The 22,519-nt window shown below is 37.2% G+C and overlaps 2 protein-coding genes across 5 annotated transcripts in view; one reads left to right on the top strand and one right to left on the bottom strand.

The window, feature by feature from the left end:
• Positions 1-1,815: 1,815 nt before the first annotated feature.
• LOC149550988 (pentatricopeptide repeat-containing protein At3g26630, chloroplastic-like) lies at positions 1,816-3,049 on the bottom strand. The gene is made up of 2 exons (XM_089790034.1): positions 2,454-3,049; positions 1,816-2,014 (listed from the first exon to the last, which is right to left on the bottom strand). The coding sequence occupies exons 1-2, from the start codon at positions 3,047-3,049 to the stop codon at positions 1,816-1,818; spliced, it is 795 nt and encodes a 264-aa protein (XP_089646160.1).
• A 1,114-nt stretch (positions 3,050-4,163) lies between these two features.
• The window catches only part of LOC149550987 (vacuolar protein sorting-associated protein 32 homolog 2-like), a 30,295-nt gene continuing 11,939 nt past the window's right edge, over positions 4,164-22,519 (top strand). Inside the window, exons 1-2 of one of the 4 annotated variants that reach the window (XM_089786543.1) lie at positions 4,164-4,310; positions 4,527-4,652. In XM_089786543.1, coding sequence (XP_089642669.1) covers positions 4,581-4,652 — 72 coding nt within the window. In that variant the 5' untranslated portion in view covers positions 4,164-4,310; positions 4,527-4,580. Of the gene's footprint in view, positions 4,315-4,523; positions 4,653-22,519 lie in introns of all 4 variants that reach the window. The other 3 variants (XM_089786541.1, XM_089786542.1, XM_089786540.1) reach the window with 3 other exon arrangements.

Here is a 22,519-nt window from a genome sequence, read left to right as displayed (position 1 = left end):
GCAAATATAAATGAGAAAAGGGATTTTTTATGCATGTGGTATAATAGAGCTTTCAAGTGATGAAGTGTGCTCTGAGACTTGTCAATCAAAATTACTAGTTGGGTTCACTCTAACGTAGTGTGGATCCCAAGTGAATAGTTGGAAATGAAAGACCACCTCGAGCTTATAAACATGTTTTCAAAAGTATTGGTTGAAAATAGGTTTGGTTAAAGGCCATGTTAGAGAAAAGGCATGGAATGACATATGTTTGAGAAAGGTATATGATATGTTCAATTGAACATATTTGTTTGAGTGAAGATACTTGCCATTTTTTTTTTCATCTACAATTTGTCTTCATGGGTGAAAGTGTAACCAACCATTGTGTAAATCACCCAATGCTTAAGAATCCACAAACTTACTATCCACCATTACAAACTACTTTCACAATCATGGAGCCCACCACACATCTACAAATTTGACATATACAAGTGCATATGTGATCTTTGTAAATCATTGAATGCTCACTTTCATCCTATCATAAGTTTGTAATTGTCTTCACATAAATTTCATAAATCATGGTAAATGTTGAGATTATACTAATAAATGCTTGAATGATAATAGCTAGAAAATTAACTTATAAATAATGAGTGCTAGATGGTTTCCACTTAAGTTGTGATTACAGTTTTTGAATTATAATTTCAAAGGTGATAAATACAAATGTTTCAAACATCTAGTTAGCATGCAACATTAAATAGGAAAAGTTTAGTCAACTCAAGATTAAAATTTGAACTCATAGAGACTTAAGATCATTTATACATCTAAATCAAATCAATTATTCAATTATAAACTTGGTCTTACATAAAAATAAATCAATCCAAACACAAAAACTAATTTTTAAATATATACACATTAAAAACAAGAGCTATGTTATAGCATGAGTCCGGCCTAATGGGAAAAAAAAGAAATTGAGAAAAAATAATAAAATAAATTGTATTTGAGAATTCCAAACAATTTCATGAGGGGTAATATATTTTGAGAGTTAATACTCGCTAGAATATATGTTAAAAATTTGTAAGAGTTCTTTTTTGTGCAAATAAATCATTTAATGATTTTCTGTAAAGAAAGTCTAAACACACATTGATAGGTGAACTATAAAATCAACAATACATTTTGTCAATTGATAGTGAAAAGTGATAAATCTAGTTGAAAAGACTAAAAACAATTACACCCAAAAATAAAACATTTTTTAAAGTCTAAAAATATAAGAAGAATTGCCAACTATATATTTTACTTTGTAGTTTAAAATTCCTAATAGTCTATAAAAATATATTGGTCAAATTAATAGCATCATAGAAGCATTATAGAACTCTATTAGATCATTCAAACAATAGCCTTCTCTTAAGAACACATAAGATGGACCATTTATCACATTATTAAAATAAATAAATAAAAGAACAATTATGAATCAAACTCAAAACTTTTCTAAAACCAAGCTCCATCACGAAATGTACTGTTCTATAATATAGAACTATAAGTTGTGGCATCTGTAAAAAAGTGCACATGTTACATCTTACAGTTGCTTCTAAATGTGGGACCTCCATTAATTAAAAAAATGGATATGACGACAACATCCCGGCGAGACTCCCCTTTAAGGTCGTCGTCTGAAGATAGTTGGTATTATCCTCCATAATTACATATGTTTGGATGGTCGTAGATAGATGGATTTCATGAGAAACATTATTTATACATATGCTTTGTTTTTTCTATGGTTTAATGGTTTCCTTTCCTTTCTTTGAATGAATCATCAACAAGAACACGATAGTTCATCACAGTTGATTAGGTGGGCAATTTGAGCAAAAGGCCATTTGGAAATTCCCAACGATCTATCAAAAATGCTGAAAAAGCATTGTGAGTAACAATGGCAAAACTATTTCCACCTTGATTGGGTGTCAGAGACGACACCCTTGAGCTGTAAACCACATTGCCATCGGTACTACCCTGTTGTTGAAAATCTGTAGAAGGCATATTTTTCAATCTACAAAAATGCCAACTCAAAATATCAGTTAAAATCCCCTCCTTAATTTACGAATTTTTCTATGTTCTCTTTCAATCTCTAAGAATACAGTTCATAGGGCTACCCAAAAAATATGAGAAAGACCTAAATTGATGTGACCTTACTGTGTTATGTTTGAATCCCTAATTAAAAAAAATCCTTTGCTCTATCCATATGCTAGAAGAAATGGGCCTCTCCAATTGAGATAAAGAAGGGTTTAGATAATAGTAATGAAGTGAAAAGAACAATAGGATTGTAGTTGTAGGGTAGGGCAGGGCATTAACCCTGGCCAAGGCTAAATGGGACAATCTGGTTGCCATGAAATTCTTTTGTACGATGACCTTTGATTTTTGCTGGTGTTCTTAAATTATGGATATGACCTAATCATTTTTTTTGTTGTTGCTGAGGCATTTGGACAAACAAATCGTGTGCCTTTTGAATGCTTCCACATTTACTGCACATGTCTATCAAGGCACTCAAAACTATGACATGTGACAAAAAACCACGTTCAATTACCTTTTGATGAATCTCCATACCTTGTCCTAGAGTCCCCATTTTGGCACATGTTGGCAGGGTGCTTGCAAAGGTTGCCGAGCCTACTTTTTCATCAGATAATTGCATTAGCTTAAAAACCTCCAAAGCTTTTTCACCATGGTCATTTTGCGCATATCCAACAATGATGGTAGTCCAAGAGACAATAGTTCGTTGAGGCATGTCTTCGAAAAGTTGCAGAGCCTCATCAAGCACACCCTTTTGAACGTAACCTATAATCATGGCATTCCATGAGACCACATCCGCATTAGGCATTTTGTCAAATAGTTCCCTCGATCGCTGTATGCTTCCACATTTTGCATACATGTCTATCAGGGCATTCATAACATTGACATGAGGATGAAACACACATCGAACAACTTTTCCATGAATCTGCAAACCACTTCTTAGAGATCCCAAGTGGGTGAACACAGGAAGAATTGTGGAAAATGTGAAATGATTAGGTTGGACCAGCGTTTGTTGCATTCAGTGAAATAGGGTGAATGTTTCTTGAGAAATCCCATGCTTTCGGTAAGCTGTAATCATTATATTCCATGAGGAAACATCTGGTTCAATCATGTCATCAAAAATTTTATGAGCATTCTCTAGACTTCCGCATTTTTCATACATGTTGATAAGCCTATTTTGTAAAAGTGGGTGTTTGGTGAATGTAAATTCCCTATCTTTGATGTGAGAGTGGATTTGTTCACCCTCTGAAAGGAAATTTTTACCAATGCATGCTTGCGAGAGATGATTATATGTAGAAGACTGTGCAGGAAAGCTGTGTGGATTGAGGAGAATCTTTAGCGCCTCTTTCAAGTGGCCTTCTCTATAGAATATTTTGAGATTGAGATTAAAATGGGTGGTGGATGACATTGCACATTTTTATTCTACGAAAATAAAATTGTATTCTCCTATTCCCACTTTTCAACAAATTGCCTCAGACGTGTACTTATTTGGATTTTTTTTTTTTTTTTTTAATGAAAAAAATTAAACCCCTAGCAAAAATATTAATAGCCAAATAATCTTTCAATAAATAAAAATAAAAATATAAGTACTATTTAACCACACAACAAACTTTAAGAAAATGTTTTAGATTGCACGAATTTCAAAGAAAACTAATGCATATATCTTCAACAAAAACAATAGTTCTCGCCTATAATATATAGGCGGGACTAAAAATATAAATATCAAATTTTGCACCAAATTTTTAATAAAATTATTATCACCAAGCCTTGGAGTTGGCTTGATTGGCCAAAGCCACTCTTATAAACAAAAGTTTACGAGGACCAATTCTCTCCACTTCACATGGTATAGAGAAAAAAAGTTGCTTAACTTCACCCTTACTTTATGGAAGACTGAAAATTACTGCCATTTTAATCTTTTGAATTGCGTGGAAGTAACCTATCTAAATACATGTCAAGAACACAAAAAGCAAATAAAGCAATCTAGCCTAGGCTATACTGTAAATCTACTTTTTGGGTTTTTCGAACAAATCAAATTCTATAAAAACGGGTAGCCGGCTGAATATATGTAAGAATTCTGAATATATAATAATAAAAATAGATATACAAATAAGAAAGGGTACAAATAATTAGATGACGATTATTGTCTAAAATTTATTGCTTTGATGGTATTTTTCCTTTGATTTTCCGTCGATAGCACTCTGCGCTCACGCGGAGACCGTCTTTCTTCATCGCAATTTCTTCCCTCCCTTGTTTTCTCGGCCGTATAGTCAATTTTCAAGGCAGGTATTGTTGTGTTTTTCTCAATTCCGTGGATTTCGGGACCGATCTGGCATTTGAAACAAAATTCATCCACTTCAATCTTTTTTTCTAAAAAAATATTCATGGTTTATAATAGCAATTTATGGATTGGATTTTTGTTGGGGAACTTTAATTCACCTCTTGATTTGCCAAAGAGGGTTTTTATCTATGTTCAATTTTAATATTTTGTGCAGTAGAAGCCGGGTTCCTTCTTTATTGATAGGAGTGCTGTGATATAAGGATTTATCAAAATGTTCAGCAGGATTTTTGGGCGTCCCAAACAGGACACTAGTACTCTTTCAACTCTCGACAAACTCAACGAGGTATTGAAAACTTAACTCATCTTTTTAATTTTTATGATGTAATTCTCTTATGCATGATAACTTAATTCTATTGGAAGTATGCCAATTCAATTTTGCATGATAAATTAAGGGCACTTTCGGGGAGGGCACATTTAGGTTCGGGTAGGGGATGGATTATAGAGGACAGTTCTATCTGAGAGCTTTCTAATCTTGATTAGGGGTCAAATTCAGGTTGGTGGATATAGGATTAGATTTTTGATTGGGAGGTTTCTCAATTGTGGGAAATATGCGGGTTAAGAAGCTAAAGATCCATGAGGATTTGTATTCTGTGTCAAATTTACCTAAGATTCACTCACAACTTGCCTATTCGTTTTGAATTATGTAGCATCCAAAATTTAGCGTGCTATGATACACTGTTTCACACTCGAGCATGTGACTGGGGATCTGATATGAAAGCTCCATTGTTTTTCCCATTTGAGCTTATCCATGGATTTAGAATTGTTGCTTGCAAAATTAATTAGGTTTTTTGTTATCCAGTTTTCTATATCATCCTGCAAGGTACTGTTGAAACTGAATTTTTTAGTTAAAGAATATCCGACTTCTAGTTATTTTATGGGGGTACAGTTTGAGACCAAAGTGCAATTAGATGACAAAGTAAAATAATGGAGCTTAGTTTAATTTATTGGTCGCAGTCACTAAAGTAGATTGGTCATAAGGCATTACTTGCAGTGAAAGACATGCCAGTCTGGAAGTTGAGTTTACAGGGAAAGTCCCTGGAATCTGGATGATATTGTTAGTTTTCCTCATCTCTACAGTATCAAAATTTATGGCAAGTTGTGAGTGTTCTCTAGCAGGTTAAAACTGCTTATGTGGTATAGTTTGTATGCTGTTCAGTATAAGTTGGCTGCCCGCATGAAAGGATTCTGTTCCATGCTAATACTTTGTTTTGTCTGTCAAGTCATGAGCAGATGGGTGCGGGCAGGCATTAGAATTGGTACAGATGCCCAGTGTGCGGCGAAATGGGTTTCTTCTTGAGATCACTTGAGCTATGATCCACAATCAGAAGCAATGTAGAAACTTATGTAGGGAATGTTTCTATATGGTGGACTTTAAGTATGGGGAACAATGGTCCACAAAATACGTGTGATAAATATACAAAAACTATGGTAAATTATGTATCTAAGAAATATGATTAAATAATTTATTTTTATTTTTTTGTTATTGACGAAAAATTAAAAACAATTTTTTTTTGGGGATGTAAGCAGGCTTGAGGAGCCGGTACCTATAATGAATTAGGAGAAAAGCATACAAATTTTGGCTATTCCAGAGGAGGGCCATTGTATTGTCTTTTTACAAGATTCATAGTTTTTTCTTGATAGATTCCAAAATTCTGTAAGAACAGTTACATCGGGTATCTCTAGAGAGCACATATTTCTACTATGTATTAACTTATTAACTTAATGAAAACCAAGCTTCAACTTTCTCGGTCCCCTCACTGTTCTTGTCATTTTCGGACTTTGAATCTGAAGTTAAAGCAAATGATCAATAGATGTGGTCTGGATTTGCTGCACGCGTAATGGTTAACAGGAAGTCCATACCTCTGCGAGACCAAGCTTAGTGCTTTTCCACATTGTCACCAATTTCGTCAATCATAAAAGGCATAGTTTGCAAACTCTGCGAGTACTCTCAATTTTTTTTGCTGGGCGAGTACTCTCATGTTTAACTCTCGTGCATTTATAGATGTAAAAAAGTGTAGGTAAAAATGATGTAGAGAAAATGCTGGTTAAGATGAATTTTAAACATGATGTTAGTGCTATAAAACTATGTGTTTTCTCTATTAAGATGTCAATTTCTAATTTAATACATTTTGTATTTGAATTCTACAAAATATATATGTTTGTTTAAGAGATTTTCATTTTAGTTTTTACTACTTCCCGAGTTTCCGAGTTCTTGCCGAGTTTTTGTTGAGTATATGCTGAGTTTTTACCAAGTTGAAAGTTCTGGGCTTGCTGAGTATTTTCTGAGTTTGAGTCTGCAAACTAAGATGAAAGGAACCCATAAGCAATTCGAATTTGGTTAAACTGCTGGCCAGATGCTCACATTACTTTGTATGCCTGAATGCAAGATCACCTATCTTAGAAATGATTTGAGCCCTGGTGGAATCATATGCTGTTGTTTCAAAATCTCGAACTATCAATGTCCAATGCAAACTCTAGAATAAACCTGACCCATGGGAGGTGGTTAAGCCACCTTTTATGAGTCCCCAACGAGATGCTGACCACCAAGTCAAAAATCCCCCCGTCAGCATGGACTGAGCCTTCAGCATCCACTAAAGGGAGGCTCAAACCTATGATTCAAGGCTCTAATACCAATTGTTGTAATCATTAGCATTGTACCAAAATCTCAAACTGTCAACACCTTGTACAAATGCCAGATTTAACTGACCCGTGAAGGCCGGTAAGCCATGTCACGAGTCCACAAGGAGGTGCTGATCATCGATTCAAGAAGCCCTAACTGTCATTTAGGGTGTACAAGAGCCTCAACCACCTTCACAGCTAGAGCCTTTTTTAGCTTCCAAATCCAAGATTACATCTTGAAGTCTTCATATTCTTTTAGAAGGTTTAGGCAGCTACTTAATTATCATTCAGCTTCCAATTGGATGTTTTTCTTGTCCTGAGGGTGTTGACGTGGATAGGAATTCCCCCTCATAATTTTTAAAAAAAAAATTTCTATTTTGAAATCCTTATTTAGCACATACCATTTTTAAAGTCGAAATGGTGTTGTAGGGCAATGGGTTGATCAATTTTGTTATCTGTATCATCATGAGTTTTGAGAGAGATTGAGCACTGGATTGCCCCTTGATGCCCCATCAAAGTGTATCTTTGTCCAAGCATCCTCAGGGAGGATCCAAATTGTCTTTAGTCCTGCAGCAGCAATGGACATATATCCACAAACCACATGAATGGGGGATGGTAAGGCCGACCCAAGCCAGCCTCATCCTTTTACTCTAGCATCCTCGGGAAGGGAACCAGCTCCAAACTTTTGTCCTATTTTTTAAATTTCATTCTGTCCTCAATTCCCATATTACTGTGGAGAGGGTTTGCCACCCATAAACTTGCAAACACAGATCTTTCGTGGAGGACAGCCGGGAAGTCAAAGAGGGATTTGATATCCTCCAATAGAGGATAGGGGCTGTTTAGCTTTTAAAACGAGTTTCCAGCTTTTTTCTTGAAAATTGCATTTTAACAGCATATGGTTTGTTGTATCTTAAAAAGCACATCTACGTGGTCCAATGAAACCTATTTATTAGTCTTTTGCTAGTGAGAATCATGTTCTGCAGAACCATACAGATAAATTCTCCTGCTTTGCACAGGCAATTTTTATTCTAGCATAGATGTGCAGGCTAGTCAACATTTACCTCCACACGTTCTTTTGCCACAAAGCCTAGTTTAACATTTTAGGTATCTGATTTGGCCACGCACCAAGTCTAGTTCAACATTGTATGTTTCTGATTCGGCCACACACCATATGATTTCGTCGTCCTCCTCCGAGATGCAAATTTTCCTTTTGTTTAGTTCTTTCTTCAAGTTTAAGACCTGCTGCTCTATTAGATTCAAGCTTTCCAATGACCTTCATCCTCAGCACGCATTGAGATGTAATTGCTTACATGACGTCTCCACAGTGTTTTAAGTGTATTTCGAATTTTAGAAAATTTCTAATTGTCTGCTAGAGCCGGAGCCTCTGTCAGTGAATATTGGCTTTTTTTCCATATTTCATTCCCCATGTGCAATGTTCAGTGATAATGTATCTACATTGCATTGTGAAGTTCCAAATTGCTGATCCGGTGGAGGGTTTATTGTGGTGAATTCTGTCTCGGTCTTAATCATCCAGTTACTTATTCTGTAGTATTCTCGCCCATTTGGAATTTGGTTCCGTATACAAATTCCATACTAACTTAGCCCCTAGTGCATGGTTCATGTTGTGCTAATTCCTCAGATTAACTCCATCCACCAATTGCTGAGGAAATAATCATATTGATTGGTGTGGCTTATATTACCGATTTCAACATTGTGAATTTACCAGCCAAGGAAGTCCATTTTTCTTTTCACTACCTTCTAGTGGTTACTAGTCAGAGTCTCCAACTTTCCAGTACAGCTACTAATTAGAGATTCCCAGAGCCTAACCTTGCAGGACCTCTCAAAAGTGGTATTCCCAATTTTCTCCCTGGAGATCGATTGACTTTAAAGCCTCGGACTTGCAATCTTCTGTTTCCTCTAGTCTGTGTTGAAAGAAAATACTTTCGACTTTTGCTAGATACTTTGCTGCTTTGATGCTTGATGGTGTTTATCTAGGTATTTCTGTATTGTTATATCTTCCTTGTGACTTGCTATGTTAAATAACAAAGTTCCATCAACAAATTGCTGATGTGTGACCGATTCCACATTTGGAGCAATTTTTGAATCCTTCCAATCTCCACTTGTTTAGCCTCCTTTTTTGTGTGTCTGCAGACACTATGATAAACAGAAAAGGAGATAACCATGAGGACCTCCATTAAGCAAGACTGAAAACCTTGGTGCTCCTGTGCAGCTTTTTATCCAACTACATGAATCCTCATTGAATTCCCATCATTTTTTCATTACTTTTATGAGGAAATCTTTGTTTACCAAATCATAAGCATTTCTGATGTCAATCTTTAATAATTATGCTCTCAGATCTTGCCTTTCTGATTGGGTGGATTGCCTCATGAGCAATTGCAGTACCTTCTGTTATTGACTTACCTGGGGCTAATCTACTCTGCTCATCTGAGATAATAGTTGGGAGTAGCACTTTCAGTCTATTGGCTATTGCTTTAGATGTCATTTTGTAAACAACATTAGAGAGGGAAATGATCCGAAATCTTTCATAATCCTATCTGAGCTTTCTTGTGGACGAGGCCTATGAGTGTGTTGTTCTAATCCCTAAGAATTATTGATTTCTTCTAGCATCTTTAATCACCCGATGAATGTTTGATGATGATCCAACTATATGAAAAAATAGGTTGGCAAACCATATGGGCCAGGAGCTTTATCACCATCTAATTGGAACGCACCATATCTCATTTCTTTCTTCGACAAAGAATAGGTTAAAATTTCATTTTGTTTTTGTGTGATTAATCTAGGAATCTGTTTGAGAACTTCATCTTGCACACTTGAATTGGTTTCTCTGTGACTATTTAGTAGTCCTTGAAATAATCATTGGCTATCTTCCCATTTTCTTCCCAAGTTTCTACTTTTGATTCTTATCTATTCTTGATGGATGTGATTTTATTTATTTGTCTCTTGGCTTTTGTAGCATTGTGGAAGTATTGTATGTCCCTGTCCCCCACAGCTTTCTCTAAGAAACTTCTCTGCATATTGATCTTCAAGTTTCTTGCTTTGATATATATATCTTGGTAAATACCGTCTTTGAAAACCATTTTTACTATTTCACTCAGTCCTGCCTACTTTTCTTCTAATATCTCCACTTCTTTGAAGATGTTTTTGAAATGAGTTCTGTTCCATTCTTTAAGTCTGCCCTTAGGCGATCAAGTTTCTTGAAGACCTTATATGATCTTTTTCCCATTAATGTGAATCAACTAGTTTTATTTTTTTTCTATTTCGAGATCCCACGGTCATTTTTAGTTTTTCCAAATCTGAAAGGAAATTTTAGTGGGCAGAAATCAGATTAAAATGAGAGTTGAACAGGCGAGTGGTCAGACCTATTTGGAGGTAGGCTTTCAGTTTTGCTGATGAGGGGGCACTGGCCCAATCACTGTTTAAGTAGAAAGTGTCCAATCTTTTTGCCACAGAATAACTCTCATTCCACCTATTTGACCATGTAATGATGTCTGTAAGGGGCTTGTTGCTGGTAGAATTTTGCAACTGTGCTACACCATTATTTTCATTGCTTGATATTTCATTGAAGCACCTTCCAATGATACATGTTTCCTTTTGCAATTGTTGTGAAATTTCAGTTAAACATCCCCAACTCTCTTTTTCTGCTGAAAAGCCAACTGGGCCATATATTTAATGGCTTAAAATTTACTTTGCAGAATTTCTATTTCTTTTTTCTCCTGAATTTTCTCCAGGAATACCTTTGTAGGATTCCATATTATGCTATTGCTAATAACCCTGATACCCCTCCGCAGGAAAGAAAATATCTCTCTATTGTAAACTAATGTTTTAGTCATAATATCTTTTATGTTCTTGATCACTCATCCTACACCTCATCTGAATTGTTGCAAATGTCTTTTATGCGTGGAATCACCATGATTAATAATCAGAATCCACGTTGTAACTTTTATATCTAATGTTATGCCATGACATAATATTATAATTATAGCCTTCATGCCTAACATTTATTTTTAAATGCCCCTTACGTGTTCACAACATAAAATGATATGCCATTGGATAATAAGTTGTTCTGGATTTTCAACCTTTTGTTGATAATTTTGCACACATTTTTGAATTTTTCTTGATATCACTTAAAATATTGAATATATATGATGGGAATGAATAAACCACTATATTTGGTACCCTTTGTTTGATGTGTGGCAGAAGTTTATAATGCTGCTATACTGCTAGCCTATTTGTAGAGGCTTGGTGAAGAAATTGCTATGAATATGATGTGTTCAAGCCTCGCTGGATATATTTGCCTTGTCAATTTTATCGTGTTAGGATGATTGCGACAGTTAAACTTGATGGTGTATTATGTAATTATTCTGTTGAATAATTAATTGTTTTGGATTTTCAACCTTTCGTTGAACATTTCAGGCCATTTTTTGAAGTCCTCGTGTCATAACATCAAATAATGAGTACATATGGTAGGATGTAAAACGCACCATATTAAATAATCTATGTTGAAGGCATGGCAGAAGTTTATAATGCTGTTGCACTGGCAGCCTTTTTCAAAAGGCAAGGCCAAGAAATTGCTATGGATATGATATAGGTTCAAGCCTTGCTGGACATATTCCCTTTGTCAAAGTGGTTGTGTTAAGGGTGATCTTCACAGCTAAACTTGACAGTGCATTATGTAAGAGAGAGGGTGAGTGTAGCAATTTCTCAACCAAAAATAATCTGTGTGAGAATGTGAGGGCGAGTGCAAATGTGTGTGTTTGTGTTTGCAAGTCGGTATGTATGTTCTAAATTTGATAGTTAATAATGTAAGACATGGTGATTGTTGCGATTTCTGGAGCAAAAGCAATACATACGATTGTTATGAATATTAGCCTTTTTGTGGTGGTCTTGAGACCTTTTTACCTCATTTTCATAGTTTCTGGTTGTAGTTTCTTGATAATAATGTATTTTTGGAAAAAGGGAAAATGATGTATTTACTCTTTACTTGTTGTTTGTAAGCTTTGTTGGAGGCATGGCAAAAATCTATAATTCTGTTGTCCTATCAGCCTATGTCTAGTGGTGAGGCCAATAAATTGATATGAATATGAGATGTGTTCAAGCCTTGCTGGACATATTCCCCTTGTGTTAAAGTGGCCATGTTAGGGTGATCATCACTGCTAAGTTTGGTGTGTGCATTTTGTAAACTTGATGGTGTGTTATGTGTAATGACCCATGGTGAGTATTGCTATTTCTGAAGCAAAACATTATGTGTGTATTTATATATTTATTAATTTATTTTAGGAAATAATAATTATATGGTAACATTTAATTCATTATGTACATGTATGTGTGTGTATATGTATGTATATTAGGACATAATGACTATATAGTAACATTTGATCTATTTCTAGCAAAAAACTTGTTGGACTAACTGCCAATCTTCCCCTTTGGATTCGTGACATGGCTTAACTCCCTTCTGTGTTCTATAAGTCTAGTGGTTTTTTCAAGTATTGACAAGTCATTTTTTTGGTGTAATGGCAACCCTAGATTGTTACAAGTGTTATCAAAGCATCAGGTCTTCTTTGAGAAGGAAGCTCAACAACTTGAGGAGATCTATGGCTTACGGGAAGGAAAGTTCTAAGTTCATCCACCATAGAATGTATTTGTCTTTGTAGGCCCACATAAATTTGTGTGAACCATCTCTAACTTTTCTAAAGTAGTAATGTTTTGCTCGAAAATATTTTCTTTTTTTGTTTAGTCATTACATATTCCTTACACATCATGCTAACAGGTTTCACACTCTTAGGTAGATCATCTTCACTATGTTATAAAAAATTATATGACAAAATCTTCTATGCCATGGCCAGCTGTCATTAACTTTTGCAAAAGACAACTAATCTCAATATGATTCAACTGAAATACATTATCTCTAGTCCTTGTTCTTGTGGCAATCTCATTTCCATGCTTATCCTTAGTTGAACATATCTTATTAGAAAATTGTAAATGATAACCCTTATCAACAAGTTGTCCAACATTCAACAAATTATGTTTCAATCCATCAATAAAATATATATCTTCAATGTTAGTCTTACCATCAAGAGTAATATAACCTTTTCCCTTGATAGGACAAGGTGCATTGTTACCAACTCTAACAATTTTTCCATCATAGCTCTTAAATTCAACTAACTTATCTTTGTCACCTATCATATAAATTCTCATAATATAGTGAAGGTGAGTAGTTTCAATGTAGTAAGAGATCTACCTAAGATTGTCAAACTTGCTGATATGATGTGTAAGGAATGTGTAATGACTAAACAGAAAAAGAGTACATTTCCAAGCAAAACATTTACTATTTTAGAAAAGTTGGAGACTGTTCTCGTAGATTTATGTGGACCTGCAAAGACAAGAACATTCTATAGTGAAAGGTTTACATTCTTTTCATTGATGATTTCACTAGGATAATGTGGGTTGCTTTCTTGAGAAAAAACTTTGAAGCTTTTGTTAAGTTCAAGATATTTAAAGCAAAAGTTGAGAATGAACCAGGAGTGAGGATAAAATGTTTGACATCTGATAGAGGTGGAGAGTTTACTTTTGATCAGTTCAATGCATTTTGTGAGGATAATGGTATTCACAGGCCGATTTCAGCATCTAAGACACTGTAGCAGAATGGTATAGCAGAGAGAAGAAAAACAACGAGTGAAACAACAAGAGCAATGTTACTTGAAGGTAAGGTATCACATGTACATTGGAGAGAAGCAATCAATATTGCAGTATACACCATGAACAGAGTTTAGATTAGGCAAGGAACAGGTAAAATATCTTATGAACTTTGGTTTGCTAATACCCTATTGTAAAATATTTGAGAATTTTTGGAATCAGATGTTATATCAAAAGAGAAGATGAAAAAGGGAAATTTGATCCTAGAAGTGATGAAGGCATATTCCTTAGATATTCAACTAAGAGTAAGGCCTTTAGATGCAATAATTTGAGACTAAAGAAAGTTGTTGAAAGTACAAATGTTAGAATTGATGAGTGATTTTAGGTAAATGAAAGAACTTTTGAGTATGACTCTAATGATGATTCAAATCAAGCTAGTACAAGTCGGAGATCAGCACAAAATCAGAATACAAAACAAGAGTTATTCTCTGAAATTGATGATGGAATTAAGGTACATATTGAAGAACCTAGAGAAGAGCAGAGAACACCTAAGTATGTTGCAAGAAACCATCACGATGATCAGAGTATTGGTGACACAAGCAAAGGAATATTGACAAGAAGAAAGGTAAGAGATGAAATTTGTTTGATATTTCAATTTGAACCTAAGAATACTGATGAAGCATGTGAGGATGAATCTTCGATAAAGGATATGAAAGAAGAACTTGAGCAGATTGAAAAAACAATACATGGGAATTAGTTCCTAGGCACAAGACAAAAATGTTATAGGAACAAAATGGGTTTTCAGGAATGAAAGGAATGAGCAAAGAGAAGTTGTAAAGAACACAGACTGGTATGTAAAGGCTATTCACAACAGGAAATTATAAACTTTGCAGAAACCTTTGTCCCAGTAGTTAGATTAAAGTTGTAAGATTCTTTTGGCTTATGCATCTAACAAAAATTTCAAAGTGTATCAAATGGATGTTAAGTCAGCTTTTTTGAATGACAAACTTGAGGAAGAAGTCTACATTGGTATGCAAACTAGAGAAGGCACTGTATGGATTAAAGCAAGCACCTAGAGCTTGGTATGCAAGGTTGGATAAACACTTTTTTAGGATTTAAGAAAAGTAATGCAAACAACTTGTATTCGGGAGATATTAAGAAATGTAATGCAGACAATAATTTTAATTCGAGAGTTAATTCTAATGGTTTACTGATTATTGAAGTGTTTGTAGATGATATCATTTTTGGAGGAAATGATGAGACAAGTAATGAGTTTTCTGATAAGATGAAAAATGAATTAGAAATGCCTATGATTGGTGAGATGAGGTACTTTTTAGGATTGTAAATAACATAAACAAAAGATGATATCGTCATATCTCAAACTAAGTGTCTTAAGGAGTTGTTGGTAAGATTTGGCATGGAGAATTACAAACTAGTTGGAACACCTATGGTTACATGAGTCAAATTGACTAACAATGACGATTCATGTAATACTATGCAAACTAGATATAGATCAAAGGTTGGTGGTTTACAATATTTGACTCATATAAGACCAGATATTGTTAGTGCTATTGGAATTGCAGCAAGATAGCAAGCAGATCCAAAGGAGATACACATTGCCACAATAAAAAGGATTTTCAGAGATTTGATGGGAACATTGGAATTTGGCTTATGGTATGACAGATCTAGTGATTTTACATTGTATGCATATACTGATGTTGATTGGGTAGGAAATGTAAATGACAGGAAAAGCACAAGTGGAGGTGCATTTTTGTTTGGAAGAAGTTAATATCTTAGTTGAGCAAGGAGCATGATTGTATTTCTCTGTCTATAGTAGAAGCAGAATATGTAGCAACAACAAATAACTGTAATTAGATAATGTGGATGAAACAAATGCTAAAGTTTATTGGCATTACATTTTGACAACCTGATATTATGCATTGTGACAATACAAGTACAATTAATATGTCTAAAAATTTAGTTTTACATTCTAAGACTAATTATATTGTAATTAAGTATAATTTTTTGAGAGAGAAGGTCACTGAGAAGGAAATCAGATTGGAGTATGCGAGTACAAAAGAACAAATAACAGATATATATAGTAAACCATTGGCTAAGATAGGGGTAGTGGTAGCTGTGAGAAAAGCTAATTCCAGAGCTCTGATGTAATAAATTTTTGGCATAGCCGTGTTTGTGGGCACTTGATATATTTTTGGGTGCGAATTGGCTCGATCTAGTGGAGGTACTTTGATGAAGATCATCATCAAAGGGGGAGAATTTCAAAAGGTCAGTTGATACTTGGCATATTGGCACCTTTGCCATTGATCTCAATGAGGGAAGTAATAGCAGTGAAAAACCAAGTAAGGTGAAAGGGAAAGCAATTGATCAAAGAAAAGATTATTGTAGGATTGTATCAGAGTTGAGAAGGTTGTATATGTTGAGGATATTTAGAAAATTGTATTAAGTTGTCAAGAGGATAAATATTACTTTTTGGATTGATGGTTTTTCACCATATGTTGCCATCTATGCCATAGGGGAAGATTGTTAGGAATAGAGGTGTTTGTTAGCATGTGGATGTATTGCTGTGATGTTGCATTGATGATTAGTTTGTCTCTGACGATAACATGTAATGCCCCGCTTGGAGATCCTTGGAACAAGGAGGAAATACAAGTCAAGATAATTTTTTTTAACAAGTATGAGTGCACATGACAACATCATACACGGATCACATAGATTGCAATGGAAGACTTAACCACCATCTTGGCAACCAACGAATCTCCAAATGCCACTACTCGAACTAACACATGCAACTGAAAATGGAAACCCAAAATGACAACAACACAGAATCTAAGATCTGTCAAAGTACGGAAAATTAAGTAAACCCAATGGTACTAGAATCACCAAAAATCGATCCCCGAAAACCAGTGGAGATGCCCCCTATTTTTTGTTCGAGGACCACAGATTGACGGATTCTCGCACGAGGATGTGTAGCACGCTGTGCGGGGAAATACCTTCCGCGCGAGGATGTGTACCAAACCGAGCGAAAAAGTACTTGGCCAAATAGCCAGATACCTAAAAATTGGTGTTGGGTTTCGTGCAACAAGGTGCCAAAGGCCATGCGAGGAAACCCAACACACCATGTGTGATCTTGCATTCTCGTGCGAGAATCCAAGACAACATACTAGAAAACAAAAGGGTAAAAAGCTAAGGAATAAAGTTCCTCCACATCGGGGATTACCAAATCCACATCTCGAGGCAAGGACACTCGAACAGTGACTAAAAGACAGAAAGTCGGAGTTTGAATCTAAACATGTAACCAAAGCAATGAAGGGAAAGTACAGAAGGAAACATCGCAGTGTATTAAAACATCATCTCAATAAACTGAAACAACATCGCAATGTACAAAACAACCAAACTAAGTACACGGTTCCTCCCAACCATAATAGCATCATAAAACTATCGTGGGCCCTAGCCATCCCTCGTGCGTAACATCCTGAACTACTGATCAGATTGTTGGTACTATCATATGAGGACATCACTACTAAAATGTGCTACAACATAAGTATAAGGAAATCTAACATGCTAGAAATAAGATAATCCTATAAATCAACTCATCATCTACATATGCTAAACATCCTAATAAGGAAATGTGACAATATTAACATCATCTAAACATGATATACAAGCATTCCAATGAAAGTATAAATCACAAGAAAGCATACTCTGAAATCCGAAGTACCAAGTGAAAACATCCAGCAAAGGTCGCACCAGGATAGTAGACCGTCTCTGTACATCGGTCCCCAGCAATGGTATAGGTAGCTACGCCTCCCAACCACGTGGAACCCGTAGGCCCACTGCCGCCGTATTGATGGAGATAATGATCCAACCACAAACACACATAAAGCAATCGTCCATGGCTAACACTCACGCTAGACAGTATGATGACTGAAACCAAGAACATAGACAATGCATAAGCTACAGGTCCTGGTTAGAGACTCAATGGGCTACTAAGTAGGGGTTGACATCATGGAGAGCCACTTGACATTGACAAGCCCAAGCTAGTATTCGCAGCTGCACTCCCCAACGGAAGGCGCACAATCCAGGTGGCAACTCTTCCCAATGGAAGTTACTCTCCCCAACATTTTAATTATCTTATATTTATTACCACTTTGTATTTTAATTTAGTTATCACGTATATAAAACTTCCTCTGCCAACCAATGGGAATAGTCACCAGGTTGCAAGATAGAAGCCCCTCCATGTGCTACCTTACCCTACCCATGCTCATCTAACAATGAGTGCTTGTAGGCATGCGAATTCCCAACCCAACCCCAATGATCATAGCTTCTGGAAATACCACGGAAGATCGGGCCTCACAAGTTACTCAACAAATGTATGCACATGTACTCGTGTATGGCACATCGCCATCACGAAGATCATAACACAAGGACTGGATGAGAACACAAAGCAGAAGTCGCTCAATCGAAAACAAACTCAGGAGGATGAATGTGCAATGGTGGTTTGACTAACATCCAAACAGATCCTTTAAGTCCATGACCAACATCATGCCAAGAGAACACGAGAAAATAGGGTGACATGCAAAATGAGGTAAAAACTCCAAAAATTAGAGGGCTTCGAAATTAAAAACCCATTTGGCCTTTGGGTACAAAAACCTTGAAAATCTAATAATATTTGGGTTCGAACATCGTATGCAAAAACAACTAGCATAACGGCGCGAAACCCCAAACCCCCATCCCAAAAACAGGGAAAATGTTCATACTCGACCAACCGGGCAGAACCAACAAACAAAAACGGAGGGGAACACTAGTTCTCAGCCTCCTAACAAATTGCTGCTCAGCCCATAGGTGAACAGGAAAGAAACATATAATCAATGCAAAATACTATTCATTTATCAAATGCTTTACGTACATAACAATGATATTTCATACAATCATAATGATGCCAAAATACAAAGTGTTCATGACATTTATAATGTCCGAAATGGTGCCAATGAAACGACACAACCATGTCCACACCGGTAATCGTCTAACTACCCATTTAGCCGGACAACATCATTCCCCCCAAAAAAGAAAAGTCGTCTCCTGGTGACTCAAAAAACTAACAAAATTAGGAGACAACATAGAAACAAGATAGACTAAGGAGTTTGCGTCCTTGAAGTTTTCTGCTATCGGTGCAACTCGTAAACTTGATCTGTGCGGATGTGTAAATCCTTCTGCATTCGTGTGTTAACCTCCACTGCCTCCTTCAGGAGAAGTGTTGCATCTATGGCTTGGGCCTTGGCTGTCTACAATTCTTGTTCGGCCCCCTGTAATCTTTGTTTGGCCTTCTCCTTATCTTGCAAGAGCGCTGTGCGCTCAACTGCCCATGCTATCTGTTGGTTAACCAATTCAGCATCTAACTTCTCTCTAGTTTCCCTCTCAATTGTCGTAGATCTCTCAGTTGCAATCGTTTCTGCTGCCCTATCCGCCTCTGCAAGCTATGAGCATAATAGACACCTTTATATGCCCCCACTATCTCGTGTGCCAGCTTCCCCCTAGGCGTGTTGCACGGTCCCAACTCAGGCTCTGTAGCCCAATCAGCCAACATCTCTGGTGTTTCTACTGCTGGCCATCCCCTGACCTCAAAGGACAGACCCCTCGAATATAGGCTCAGATCAAATGTAACTCCTTCCTACGAGTCAAAGCCTGATATGCAACGATGCATCCTCTCTCCATCACAACGTTCATAGCTCTAATTTATGCCTTGCATCTATCCTCATTTGACCCATAATCCTCTTTTCCCACATCATTGATATTCCACTCCTATCGGTATCCATCCCTGCCTCTCCTGCGGTAGCCACATCCACATCCGATGCCGCCTCCTCTCCGGGCGCATCCTTGGACTGTGGTATTCCCACCTCCTGTGGCTTTAATATGGCAACAGCTCCTGGGGATACCTCTTCATGCCTCAAAGGCTAAATGGAGGGACTGACCTTTGCAAGAATGAGTCGGAACTACTGTTGCAAGAATGCACTGGCTCTGTCCATCACCTCAACCTTCTTGAGTTGTGTTGCCTGCATTGTCTCAATGCTCTCGACTGGCTGTGCTGGCTAGGCCTTGGCTAACAAAGATGAAGATATGGTGACCATAGCGTCAAAGCCAATCACATCTAGTCGAACCTGAGGTTCGGGCTTTGGTGCATGCATCTCTACTATCTCTATTGCTGGTGCTGTTGGTGCAACTGGATCTGGTGAAACATTTTGCAAAGTCATAACATTTGTCGTGGCCATTGGTGGAGTCATGAATCATGATAACCAGTGCACGCCTCTGGCCAAATGGATGAATAAGCGAGGTAGTGGCTGTCAAGTGTATCGAAGTTGGTAATTAGGGAGGGGTGAAAAATGTGGACCCTTCGACTGCCACATCGCTCCCAACTTATGCCGAGGGACTCTCTTCCTCGGAGTCAGCCGCAATGCTATCTGTGGTTTCCTCCCTTCCGCTATTCGTGTCCTCGTATGCCTCCAACCCTTGCAATAACCTCTTCTGGCCGGCCGCGGTTTCACCCATATCTAAATGCCTCCAGTAGAATACTGGAGGTTCTCCTAGCGCTAATTTCCCCCTTGGTGGAACTTCAAAGTCGTCTACTGGAACTTGATGAAGGGTTGCTTCCAAAAACAAGCCGATGGCATGATGTGGCATGAAAAATGTCCAATGATGTAATGTCAAAAACTCCTCCATCCTATCAGCGAGGATCGTGGCCCAATCATACACGGTACCATTAATGATGTCGTTCATGAATGTAATCTGAGGCAGGGCGATATATGAGGCCCTACTTGCCCCCGTCAACTTGCTTTTAATTACATCCATAATACATCTCCAATGGCCCTCTCGGATGAAATCTCTTCATAGTCCTCGACTCTTGGCACCTTTCACCATAGACTCCATTTCCTTTGGTGTAAGATTGCGGCCCACCAACTTTACCCAATATTCCTTGCGTTCTTGCGGCAACTTGTGATTCTTGGTCACCATTTTACGACCTCCTTGGCTAGGAATGCCAAAAACTCTGCTGAAATCTCGCGGTTTGAAGGAGACTGCCATACACTGCTTCTTGTACAAAAATGTACTTGTTCTATTGTTCTTGTTGTAAGTTTCTATCATAGTTCTTAAGATCCATTCAAACAATCGAATGGAAAAGACCGAGAGTTGTATTGCCTAATGTACTTGTGCTCGTGTCAGAATTTGTTTGATTAAATTTGTATCTGCAGTCTCTTGCCCCCATCTCCACCTTCAAATTGAACTGTGAGCTGTGACAGGTCATCCATCACCTTCTGTTTCTCGTTGCTGGAAGCTGTCGGCCCTGCAACTCGGACTCCAGAAGCCAACACTCTGGCATTCTTTTCCATATTTGCCTTCAACTGATTTTTCCATTGTTTTCTTTTCCTTGTGGACTCCATAGTAACGATCTCTTGTTTTGTCTTTTACTGTAACCAAAAGAAACGGTTTAGGGTTTGCTCTCTCTTTTTGTCTTTTGCAACAGTGCTTCTCCGACGGCAATGGTTCCCACGTTGAATGCCTTTATTGTCCTTTACTTCCCTACGGATATTCTTCTGTTTCCCGCAGACTCTATGCTTTGAAATATGTTTCCTCTCCCTCAGAACGTGGCTTCTTTCTTTTCTCCTTTAGCGGAATCTTCTTTGCGGACACCCTTTTCTTTTTTCCTCAGCATACCCTTTTCCTTTTCTGGTACTCTTTGTCCCCTTGTAGCTTTACTTCTTTTTGTGGATTATCATCGGCAATTGTCGTGGACACTTCATGTCACCGAAGACCCTTCGCGGCATATATCTTGGTCAACTCCATGGCTTATATTTTGCATCCTTAAGGGTATATTTCTTTTTGTTGTTGTGCGGCTCCATAGTTCGCGTCCACACATCTCCCTTTGCGGAAACATATACCCGTGGGACACTTAGTGCCTGTGGAAACATATACCCACGGGACACTTAGTGTCCGTGGAGTTAGATGTTTGCAAGACCTTTGGTTGCCGCGGAAACATATGTCTGTGGACCCTTTTTTTTTTAATTTTAATTTTTAAAAAAAATTAATTTAATTTTTTTTCTTTTATTTTATTTTTTAAATTAATCTCTTAAGTCTAATTTATGATGATCCCTTACTTCGCCTCATTGTTGCCCTTGGTAAATTTTTAACTTCGATCCATTGATGGTGTCGGGAATTTCGCACCTGTCCAAGATCCATAGTTTTATGGATCCATTGTCGCCGACTTCAATCACTATATATGTTCCAAGCCATTTAACCTTGAATTTCCCTGGTTTTATCTTGTTGCAGCCGTTGTACCAAAGCACGAGTTGGTCTGGCTGAAACCTTGTTCTTTTCAAATGTTTGTTGTGCCATGCCTTTCAACGGGTTTGTGTCACCTCTGTCACCCATTGCGCTGTTACTCTGTGTTCATCCTTTTTGTTCAATTGATATAGGCGTTCATGTAAACTCTTCATATCTCCGAGTCTATTGTCAATTGCAATTCGCAAACTTGGGACCATAAATTCGGTTGGTACTATGGCTTCTTGGCCAAACATTAACTGGAACGGCGTTTGTCCAGTTGCGACTTTGAATGTAGTATGGTAGGCCCACAGCGCCGAAAGCAACTTGTCCTCCCAATCTGCCTGTTCAATGCCACATGATCTATATATAATGGCCACTAGAATTTTATTTGTGACTTTCGCCTGGCCATTGGCTCATGGGTAGTAGGGACTTGACAACGAATGAAAAATCTTGAATTCCGTTGTCAATAATTTGATCACATGGTTGACAAAGTGACCCCCTCTGTCACTTGTCTGATGATTTGTTCATACAAGAACTTAGTTGTAT

The sequence above is a fragment of the Cupressus sempervirens genome, chromosome 6, assembly GCF_028749045.1.
Source record: "Cupressus sempervirens isolate cs-2001-9-10 chromosome 6, ASM2874904v1, whole genome shotgun sequence".
NCBI classification, from domain to species: domain Eukaryota; kingdom Viridiplantae; phylum Streptophyta; class Pinopsida; order Cupressales; family Cupressaceae; genus Cupressus; species Cupressus sempervirens.
Note: the sequence above shows the minus strand (reverse complement) of the source record. Positions and strands in the feature narration are given on the sequence as shown.